The sequence below is a fragment of the Zeus faber genome (assembly GCF_960531495.2).
Source record: "Zeus faber genome assembly, chromosome: 16".
In the NCBI taxonomy this organism is placed as follows: Eukaryota; Metazoa; Chordata; class Actinopteri; order Zeiformes; family Zeidae; genus Zeus; species Zeus faber.
In genome coordinates this window covers 26,304,405-26,316,224 of record NC_137202.1, presented here as the reverse complement: position 1 = coordinate 26,316,224, position 11,820 = coordinate 26,304,405, and the positions used below count along the sequence as shown (strand labels likewise).

The window sequence follows — 11,820 nt, the reverse complement described above, 5'->3', positions numbered from 1 at the left end:
ACTCCAGCCCTTGTTCTGGTTTTACAATGTTTAAAAGTATTCACGACAGTGTGAACAAGGAGTAGCCAGGTGACTGGATTTCAAAAGAGTATTTTTTTTTAAATAGCTGCAACCACTCAAATCCGGAGTAAAAGCTGTTAAACTCTTGTGCTCGAACTTGATCTGAAGTGAACCCTTCTAGTGTTTTCTTTTCTTAACATTGTCATTGACAACCACAGTCCTGATACTGTCCCAGGCTGAACCCAAATTTTTATTACTTCGCCTGTCTTCAACTTCTCATTTGTAGCTTTTGTACAGTCTTAAGCTCAGGAGGATTTCCCCGTTTCTTCTTATCTAAGGTGTCTGCTCACCCATAGTTTTACTATTGGGGAAGATCTTAACTGTCATTACAGGACTAACAATGCCCTCACAGTAAGATATCCAGGGACCGACCACGTCCTTGAGTTCATCAACGTCGTCAATGAATTCAATGAATTCCTCCTGGTTTGTGCTGCCCAGACAGAACTTGCAGCGTCAACATGGCCTCCTCTGAGCACATTTTTCACTTTCTAGCGGTCACTCTCCCCCTCTGAAGACACGTACGGTATGATGGAACCAGACACACACAATTGTGATCTCCCCAACTCAGTGGGGGAGTGGAATCGATTTCTGCGCATTTTTAAGAGCCATAACACCGGTCAAGTATCTTGTCTTTCCTGGTGGGACACGACACATACCGATTAACGCTCCTGAGGGGTTTCTCCAGTGAACAGTGATTGAAGTCGCCCAAAATTAGATTAGGAGCGTCTGGAGATAGCGACTGAAGTCTCTGCAGTTTGAAAAATGAGCTCAGAGGCGTTCGATAGCCTGTGGCGGATAAAAACTAGTCACAAAGATCTGTGGAAATTCCTGTGGCAAAATAAAATGGCCGCATGGACACAGAAAGCGGTTCGACATTTTGGGTTTATACATAGTTTCTGTTCCATCCATCCATCCATCTACCGACCCACACATCCATCTGTTTACAGCACCTGTAACTAATGTCATGCTTTTTGACTGCAACAATCACTAAAAGGCATTTTAAATCAAGCTTTCAACATGGTTGTGCTACAGTATGAAGTTATAACTGATGGGAACCTGGGTTGAAATACAGCAAACATATCCTCTGAGAGGGCGTGTTGGTTAAATGGATTTGATTATTTTACATAGAAAAACTATTGCCACTTTCAATACGCATCCCTTTTATCCCTACTCCAATGCACTCGTACAAAAGAACATTCTATTCTCTATGAATAATTTCTCAAAGGGGACAGTAAGAAAATTTTATATTTCCAGCTGAACTTGAAGAAGATCCCTGTGGCAGTTTCGCCTACAACCCGCCACCAAAGTGGAGTGTTCAGGGACCTCCGGCACAGAGACACAGAAGACAGGGTTGTAAAAAACACAAGTTTATTATGGAGAGGGAGTGTGATAGAACAAGCCCCGGAGCAGATGGACACAGGGCTCCTCTCATGAGTGTGTGTGAGGATGGGTGTTTTAACCTGTTGCCCGTTAGACCAACCAACGATCAACAGGTGTACAGCCACTCTGATCCTGGGTCCCTAATGACCTAGATCCAGGTCAGGTGTGGCTGCTCAAACCACACCATCCCCACACCACAATCCCCTTGTATCCTGCAATTTCTCACACAACCGTAAACGTGGGGAAAATGAGTCCTGTTCCTGCAGAGACCGCCGTCACTCCCACCGCCCTGCGCAGCGCGGATAATTAGGTGTGATTTTCGATGTTGAGATCGGGGCGTGGAGAAAAAGGATGGCGGCGGCCGCTTTCCTTTTCCCGCTCGCTTTCTCTCTCCAGGTATCCGGATTTCAGATTTGGACGTAGATCGCGCCGCGGAGGGCGACGACTTGGTTTGAGACGCTGATTCATTCGGAGGGGAATTTCCTCCCTAATTAATCCCCCGGTTGACATTACTCATCACTTCAATCCCCATTACAGGGCCGCAATGAATATAAATCAGGCCCCTGCGAAACGGACAGATAAAAGGGCACTTCAAAGCAAGTCGTTATGTCTATCTCTGTCAAAAGCATCTTGTGAGGTTCGGCTGGATAGCGAGAACCGGCACCCTATCACTCACAAATTACCGAGGTGTCGGCTTTCGACACATAAACACCGGGGCTGTGAAATACATGAATACAAAACCTTCCATTTGCATTCATGAGTGTTTGGGTGTATTGGTACAGTGAGGATGAGATTGTGCACACAATTATATATTAATCTATGCCTCTACCACAGGGCTCGTATCTGTTCCTGTCAAACATTATAACTACGCCCGAGCGACCCACGTAAACACATCCAGACGAAACGCCGATCTGGCCCTTTTCTGAGCGTTGAGGTTCCTTCCCTAGTGCTTGCATGGGCAACACCTGCAGGAGATTGGATAAATTGATTGGATGAATTTTGAAGCCATCGCTTCCGTTAAGTTTCATGAGTATTGCCATATTTACGACACAATGATGGGTTACGCTTGGTCCTTTAAGAACAAGACACGGGGCTGTGGACTACATTTTACTTGACTAAGAAGTGATGGTTTTACGACAGAAAGCAACCCAATCCGTTGTATTTGTGCCCCACCCCCCAAATGACAAAAAAAACAGCTGGGCCTTTTTTTACACAAACAAAACTGCCATGCGGGGTACGGTGTGGTGCAAACCCAGATTTAATTACGAGACAGGGGTGTTTGGCAGGCTGGTGTGTGTGTGTGTGTGAGTGTGTGCCAGGTTCTGCGTGTACACACTGTCTGAACCTGATAGATGTGGAAGGCTCCCTGCTCTGGCAGGTGGTTTTTGGAAGCAGGTGGTTGGAGCGAGAAGGAGCTATTGATTAGCAAAGGGGGAACCACCAAACATTTGCGGGTGTTTACAACACTGAGCAGGGGGACTCCAGAAGGGCCCATTTGAGGAGCCCCGCCCCGGGCCCCAGGGGGTCATAGAATACACAGGCCAGCGTCACACAAAGACACAGCCAAAGAAATATATCTACCCTGCAGGGCTAATTTTTTTTTGTTGTCAAACAGGTACCTTGCTGTAAGCTACGCTGTCATTGTCAAGGTTAGATAACAATAGAAGGCTGTGTATCCCCTCCAGGGCTTACATGCACGCACACACGTTATCGCTCTACGTGATATTCTCCAGGAGCGGAAGAAATACAGAAAAACAGGTTGTCACTGAATATCAGGACTGGGGCTGGGACATTTGATGAAGCTTTGAGCTGGCCTGGTGGGGCAGTACAATCCAAGAGCCCAAGTAACAGAAATGTTCCTGTGCTAAAACTTTCAGGTGAAGAAGAATCACCGCAGTACGGGCAGGGTAAAGAAAAAATAGGGATTATAATTTCAGCTAAATATGCCAAACTGATTGAAATCAGAACTGCATAGTTAATAAGGGTCCCATAAATGTAGTTGAGGTTAGAGACTAAGAACAGCGGTCAAAATGTTTTTGATAATGGTCAAATTTTTTGTTTATAATAATTCTAACCATCATTGACCACTTATATACAGTGACAGCTGTTACATTAGGAGAAAAAATATTTCATGTTAAAATAATATAAACAAACAAGCGGCCAGAGGCTTTAAATAGTAGTGCTGGTGGCTTTAGAATGGTTACCGGCCCAGAGCACCACAAACAATAACAACAATACATTTTTATCATCGTCAATCCCTATGAATAAAAAAAACACATATTAGGTCGATTGGAAGACGCTGTAATTAATGAGACGTTAAAATGAATAAATACAAAGTTCGGTACACAGTGGTTTCAAGTTGTACGTAAGGTTAAGAGTAGTTGAGAACAGGCGAGACACAGGTTAAAACAACGTTCACCTTGAAACCTGGTTGGAATGGCTAAAACACAAACATTCGATAATAGTTCATAAAAAAATCCTTCACATATAAACTACAAAGTGCTCTTCTGATACAAAAACAAACAGCAGTTACACATACAGCACCCACACATAGTATAGTATAGTAGCCTTCATATGAAACAAGGAAGAAATATTTTATGTTGCTTCCTTCAGAAGCCAAACTCAAAAAAGCGCTCGAGTCGGCTCGGCTGCACCACGATGAAGAGTGAATCTCATGGACAAAAACGGACCACGCGTCACGTCCAATCGTATGAAGTCACAAAAAAAAATAAAAAGAAAGAGGTGACATCTAGGCTTAGGTTTAAAATTGCAATCTTCTCTTTCTGTGCAAAACTGTAAAAGAGTTAAAGATTGTCCACTCAGTGAAAATGTTCAAATATAAAGTATGAAATAAGGCAACCACAAGAAGAACCCAGATAAATAAAAGAACGCACATTTTTTCAACTCGGCTACATAAAGGGCATAGCTTTCCTTTGTTAAAGTTGGGCTGCAAAGATATTTGATATCTACAAAACGTGACCTCAAAGTGTCTCCATCTTAATTATACTGTATGAGGCGGAGCAAGTTCTGTCAGACAACTTGACAGCGCCACACGCTTCCACGTCCTTATATGGGCGGGACAATTTAAGCAGCCAATCCCTCCTGCCCTACCTGCTTTGCTGCCTGTGTTGCTACGCTCCCTCCACCTCCCCTGCCTCCACCTGTCGGGCTCTACTCTTCTATCCATTGGGGGACTTAAGCTCGTCGCTCTTCTATTTATTCCCACGACTGTTTGTTGTACCCTCGCTGGGAGCGATGAGCATCGGAGCCCATACACCAACCTCAAACGAAAAATAAATAACTATTTTAAAGTACATTTTAAAGTAAATCTAAAAGTTGTCTGTCAGAAATTATATTTATAAATAGACTGCTTCTTTTTTGGGGGTATAATCGCTGCAAAGATTTCATATTTTATTTATTTTCCTCCAACTGCAAAATTCACCGCAAAGGCTGGTGAGATAACAGCCAGAGGGCCGGCCTACAGTAAAGGGATGCGGGGGTCCCATGGGAGCGATGAAGGGGTCCAGACGCTGGAGGAACCCAGTCTGTCTGTGGCTGAGGTCATGGAAAAAAAAAACCTATATGTCAAATGTCCCAGCTGTCACTGAAATACTGGTCTTCATCTTCATCCTCCTCCTCCTCCTCGATCCCATTTTCCGCGAGGTTGACGTCTCGCACCCCAATCCCGCCCTCCTCCTCCTCCTCCTCCGCCTCCTCCGCCTCTTCTTCCTCTCTCAGCTGTGCCAGCATGGTCTGCAGAGTGGCCTTCACCTCCCGCACCTCCTTCTCCAAAGACTGTGCAGCAGCAGGGGGTTAAGGATCTTTTTTTTTTTTATTATTTCTTATTAACAATAAACAAAAACATTTTGAATTTACACGCTAATTTACCCCAGATTTGGTAAAATTTAACTTTCGTTTTTTTTTTGTTTTTTTTTTTAAACCAAATTTTTGTCAATATTTTTTTCATTTTCGCACGTTTTCTTTTCAACTTTATTGGACGTTCGCATGGTCGTAGCCACTTCGGCTTGCTACGGTTTCTCTGCACAATTGAGAACTTGCCTGAGGAGTAAACATTCCAGTGTTGACGGGACACTTGCCGTCGTCAGTGTCAATCGTCGACATTGACAAATGAAACTTTGAAACTTGAAAGGATCGTCTCTGACCGTCTTGTTCCGCCGCCGCAGCCGCATCAACATGTTGATCACACCGGCCCGGGCCAGCGGGCGAGCACCAGGGACAGAAAATAAATAAATAAATCAATCAAATGCGATGGTTGTGGTCTTTGGCGGTTAATGATGACAGCGCGGGGGGGGGGGGGGGGGGGTGATGAAGACATGAATCTTCCCGCCGTCCGGGCCGTTCAGCGTGCATCACTAGCCCGGATCATCGAGTCATACTCAATTTAACCTCCTCCGAATCGCTATTCATGAGCTCAGCTCGTCTGTGAGGCCTGGTCGCGGGCGGGAGGAGCTCGGGCCAAACAGACCGCCCAGCTAAATTATTTACGGGGGCCCTCAGTGAGACGGGATAGCGGCTCTCATTAGGGGGGGGGGTTGTTTAACCTGCTCGGAGACTCCAATTAATCGCGCCGAGTGTCCGGCTTAAGTGGCGAATCAAAGGGGACGCCTTTGACGGCAGATGGGGCTCGGCGGCTTCGTTTCGCTCCGCGCACCGACACAGATTGTCCTCATTCATAATTAACCGAGCCATGAATACTTCAGGAGGCAAAAAGAAAAAGGCTTTTAAATCCGCACGGGTCAAACGGTCTGAGAGAGTTCACGTCAATCTGTGGCAACCACCAACAGATCCCGGGGCAGATCATAACTTTTTCTTTCTCTCTTTTTGAGTACTCTGGAAAGGAAAACACACACATGCGTGCACACACACACACACACACACACACACACACACACACACACAAACAGACTAATGTTTTTTTTCTTACATAACCACACTTGAAAACCCCGCCCACAGAGTTGAATGACACTGGAAGTGGACGGAACAGAAGGGCGCCCTGGGAGACGGCCAACTGTTGTCCATCCCAGCCCTTCTAGACTCCTGACACCCCGGCAGGAAATGCACCAGATCAGCCAATCAGGCGACACGGATGAAACCACACGGGCATTTTAGGCAGACTTGGGGGAAGGGCTTTACGCCAGGCAGCCCCTCTCTGCACCAGCAAAAAGAAAAAAGAGCAAAGATAATCCTGTTTGTTACTGCCGAATGTATTTCTGCATCTCTCTGCCTCCGCCCGGTGAGAGATGACTTACGGCATCCATTGGGAGACATGTTGTCTGGGGGGCCGTTACCTTTTGCCCCACCCCACCCACCCGCCCCTCTTGGTGTCGGGGGCTCGGGAAGAGGGAAAAAAAGTGAAGGCAAAGCCACACTAATCTATTTCCAATCAGCTCTGTAATTAGCAGGGAAAATGATGTATTGTGACCCCTAATCAGCTCCAACGGTTTCATTTGAGTCATTATCATGGATATTGCAATTTCCTCCGAAGCCATATCCACCGCCTGGAGGGGGGGGCATTAAGTTGTGATGGGAGCGAAGTCATTGCGGTGACATTCCACTATCGGCACCGGCGCTGGCCCCTGTCTCCCTCCCTTAATCTCAGCCCTGTGGTGACTGGCAACACGCATCGACAGCTCTCTAATAACCTTGCTTGGATGTCCACCGCTTCCATTTTTCTGCCATCCCGGGTATGTCAACCGCCAGACGGGGGACAAAGGGGGACGGAAAAGGGACAGCGGAGAGCGAGAGAGAATTAGAGAAAGACAGATAGATGCGGTCTATCTCTCCTGTTTATCTGTAATTCCCTTCCCCCAGAAAGGAGCCACAATGTCCGATAAGACAAGTTTCTCCAACTCCCGGGGAAGTAGCATTAGTCAACCTGGCACAGTGCTTAAGAAACTAGGTCCCCGAGATGGATGGACACACACACACACACACACTCCCCCCCCCCCCCCCCCCCCCCACACACACACACACACACACACACACACACGTGGGTCTTGCTTCCTGTACCAGGTGTATTTACTCGGACCCCGCTTTGCCAAGGATATGGGTGAGGGCCTGATCCCGGTTGAACACGGCCGTCTGCAGCTCGTCCTCCAAAGTCATCAGTCGATCGCCGATCAGCTCGCAGTGCTCGGTGAGGTCCAGGACCCCAGCCTCGCTGCCCCCGTCCTGAGGGGCGAGGGGGAAAGGGGGAGAGATGATGGGAAGAAAGTTACCAAAAAAAACAAAAAACAACGTGGACACATCTACTCGAATGGGCGGCCATTTTGCCAGAACACCAACTAGTAGGTACTCATGGTATGTCTCATTTTCCACACGTATGTATAAGGGAACACGCCAACGTAAACACAAACGCAAACGTGCATCTCCACAAAGCCTCGAAGCCTGTTTAATAGCTGAAAGAATAAAACATTAGCTCCTTATAGACCAATAAGAATGAGACCAGCCCTGTGGGGCTCTTTTAATAGGCACTAACAACACGGAACACAGGAAAAAATAACAGCAGTCCTTCCAAGGAAAGAAAACCGACATCATTTACATATTCAATGAGCCTTGGAGGGGTTCCGGCTGGGTGCCTCACTCAGGGAGTCGTTGGCAAATTTAGACACCGTAGGAGTGGGTTTCGACAATATAACCCTCTTTTTGAAGGGACTTTCTCCACATCACTAAAAATGAATCCAGAAACCTCATTCAATTAGCAGCTTTGTGCGCATCCTTGGCTTGAGAAAAAAAACGAAACCGTATTCGTTAATTTGAGAGTCAAGCGACGCGATAATAGGCCTTCTCTCGGATACTTCTGGCTCGCAACGCGGCGGTGATAATGGTGAAACTGTAACCGCTGTTGACAAGTGTTTATTAGAGCTGCTGCTATTGGCTAAAATAATTTGGTAGTTCAATAGTCGTTTAAAGAATGGTGATTTAAGCAGGCGGTGAGTAGGAGGACGCTGACAATGTATAATGCAACTCACTCACATACGCACACATTCACACAACTTGTGCAATAATATATACGTGCCATAACACTGGCATCACATTGTACATACGGTCATAAGATGGTTACTGTACTATGTAAGAATAATTCACATTTATCATTTATACCCTATATACCGATAACAGTAAATGATCCTGTGCATAGTACATCCTTGCATCATCGTTGAGCAGATGCAGCGGTCAGGGGTCAGGGGTCAGGGGTCAAGTGTCTTGCTTGAGGACACTACAGCATGCTATCATGAGGAGCCGGGAATCGGGGATTGAACCCGCAGCTTCAGATTACCGGATGACCCCGCTCTACCTGTATTACATAGTATCACCTTTTGTATATTTTTATATATTTGTTTTCTATTTTTTTGTACTTTTGTGTTATTTGTCTATTGTTTCTATGCTAATTGCCCGTAAAGAAACACGCCACACCTCGCCAGAACAAATTCTTTGTACACGTCTGTGTAAATGTACCTTCAACATTAGGTAACGGGTTTGGAGAAGGCGCCGACGTTTAGTGACAGCTGTGGGTTCATCATTAGATGATTTGTAATACCCAGAGGTTTCACAGTTTAAGTACGACATAAATTTCCCTGCTCGTGACAGTCGATATGAGCTGTAAGGACACTGAAAGGATAAAAGGACAACATGTAGGGGGGCGAGATAAAAGAGAGCGGCCGTGAAGAAACGCACGCACGCTCTCACACAGCAATCAATCTCCATTGTGGCAGAAGAGCGGCTAGACTGCAGTTTAAGTAGAAATCATTTACTTAAAAGTTGTTGGGAAGAGCATCACAAGCTCAGTCGCGAAGGGGGAATACTTCCTCTCCCGACAGCCTTCCAGAATGATCGCAGCACAGACTACTGCGCGCCTATACCGTGTTTTCTTCATACCGATGCTGTTACCTTCGCTTCACTTCCTGTTCGTCCTTCTGAGCGCCGTAGTTCAGGTTGATACGCTTCCAACAGAAATTGAATTTGGCATATTAGACACTCTACGGTTGAACCCTGTCACCGGATAACGTGGCAACAAAAGGTTGAAAAGAGAAAGCAGTTTCCCCTCTGCTGCAGCTTCTCACTGTTCTTAAATGCAGCCAAATGTTAAACCTACTTTTGGAAAATGGGAAACTCACTTCTTTTTGCAATTGCCGTAGCAGCTTTGGTATGTTTAACGTTAAACGGTGACAATTAAAGAGGAACCACATGATGAGCCTCCCTATGTAAAGTAGGGCAGCAGGGAGGAAATTCTAATGGAATTCCAATATTAAAATAAATAACAGTATTTGAATGCTGAAATTGCCATTCGATTGTGTATTTACTTTATGAATGACAAATTGATTATAATTTTTTACGATAATAAAACTTAGCAAATAAATTCACACGTGATGAACAATAATTTGTAAAGCGCCGGGCGGAAATGATCTGGATTCCCGTCAACACCGTGGCGAAATCAGCCATGGTCAACCGATTTCTTGCCTCCTGTGTCATCGCGAGGATTGCCAACCGCCCAGCCCAACAGCGATTACAGATAAATCGGCCCGTTTTATCGGCAAAGATATGCGGTCGATTAACATCCCGCAGGGGTCCAGACTTAAAGATCTCATCCGCGACTTCGAGCCGAGGTGCGAGGGCCCCGGAGCCGCCGAACCATCGCCGGCAGAGTTGGAAGGTCCTCTAGTGCCGAGGTTCCCAACCACCGGTCCGGGGAAGCGATCTGTGATCTGCTCCGCATCAGCAGGAAACGGAGTAAATGAAATACATCTCGAATAAAAACACAGGGGAGGAGATCGCTCCGATCGGCGCTGTGGAGCTCGGCAGCCGAACCGTGCGTAGCCGCCGGGAGGATGTGGTCAGATTAGGGACTCGGTGTTCAGTACACTGTAATCCCACTCTTATTCTATTCCATTTATTCCTGTACTTCAGTATTATCGACAAGATTCAAATCCCCAGAACAGGCATTGTTGTCAGTGTTGGGAGCGGACGTTACCTCTGCGTGGTTCTCCTCCATGCAGAACAGAAACTCCTCCAGTTTCTGCAACCAAACAGAAACATTTGTTGAAGCGCAGCCTTAAACCTGACCCCGCCATGAATTATTGAAAATGCAATTACGTCGGCTGTGTGCCGTGTGCATCGTCACAGTAATGAGAAAAGGTTGTAATTATTCATCAGCAAAACTGACAAGGAGAAAACAGATTAACAAGCTCATCTGTAGGTCCCTTTGTTAATATTCAGAATGTGTAATTGCGCATTCTATGCAAAACAAGAAAGTAATTACTGTACCTATTGGAGGCCAACATACTTTTGTGGCTTCGGGGCTAGTACACAAAACAGCCAAGCCGAAACAAATAATTAACAAAGTTTGAATAATGATGATTTTTATTTATTTATTTTTTTTTCCTGGAAATCGTGCAACCTTGGCCTTCGATGTCAGGCTGTCCTGCCATGTCGGCCGAAGACGATGGTCTTCAAGTACGGCCAGCGGCCGTCTTTGACCTGCACCGCTCAGACAACTCAATTTAATTATTCAATTGCGCCCCCCCCACCCAACGAGATCTATATTTGTGGATTTCATCAGTGGATTCCGGCAGTGTTGTTTTTGTAAAAACTACTGTTTTCAGTTTTTTTGGATTCAAGACCAAAGAGGAAGTTTAAATGTATAAAACCAAACGGAATTCATGGATGACGTTGAAATTGTCAGTGGTGAGTTTAATGCCAAGACTAAATTATCCAAAGAATGAATGCTTTAAATATGACAGTGTTTTATATTTGTATCCTTTATTTATATATATACAGTACATATATATATATATATATATATATATATATATATATATATATATATATATACATATATATATATATATAGCATACAAATAGAATATATAGAATATAAGAAGTATATATAAAGGATACACATAGAAAACAATATCTCTATATAATATTAAAAAAAAATTATATTATATAAAAATAATACATAATATAATTTATTAATAATTTTATAATATAAAATCAAATTATATACAGTGGATTCTGAAAGTATTCAGACCTTATTCTAAAATTATATATACATTTTTCCCTCATCAATCTATACACAATACCAATGACAAGTGAAAACAGGATTTTAGAATTTTTGCAAATGTATCAAAAAAAAAATCATATTTACAAAAGAACAGAAGTTCTGAATATTTTCCAAATGCACGGTATGAATAATATTGTACACGCAATGTAGTTCCATAGTTATTTTTTAATTACCACCAACACTGTAAATTGTAAATCGTCACATTGACTCAAGACATAACGCAAAATGGATGACAAAGGAAGAGAGACCATGTTGGTAATTAAAAAATAAATATATACATAAGATTGTCCCAACTACTT

General features: G+C 44.5%; 1 protein-coding gene across 1 annotated transcript in view; it reads right to left on the bottom strand.

Moving 5' to 3' along the window:
* Positions 1-1,411: 1,411 nt before the first annotated feature.
* The window catches only part of disc1 (DISC1 scaffold protein), a 51,016-nt gene continuing 40,607 nt past the window's right edge, over positions 1,412-11,820 (bottom strand). The window contains exons 13-15 of the mRNA XM_080016141.1: positions 10,430-10,474; positions 7,510-7,632; positions 1,412-5,238 (exon numbers count right to left, since the gene is read on the bottom strand). Coding sequence (XP_079872267.1) covers positions 5,026-5,238; positions 7,510-7,632; positions 10,430-10,474 — 381 coding nt within the window. The 3' untranslated portion in view covers positions 1,412-5,025. The remainder of the gene's footprint in view (positions 5,239-7,509; positions 7,633-10,429; positions 10,475-11,820) is intronic.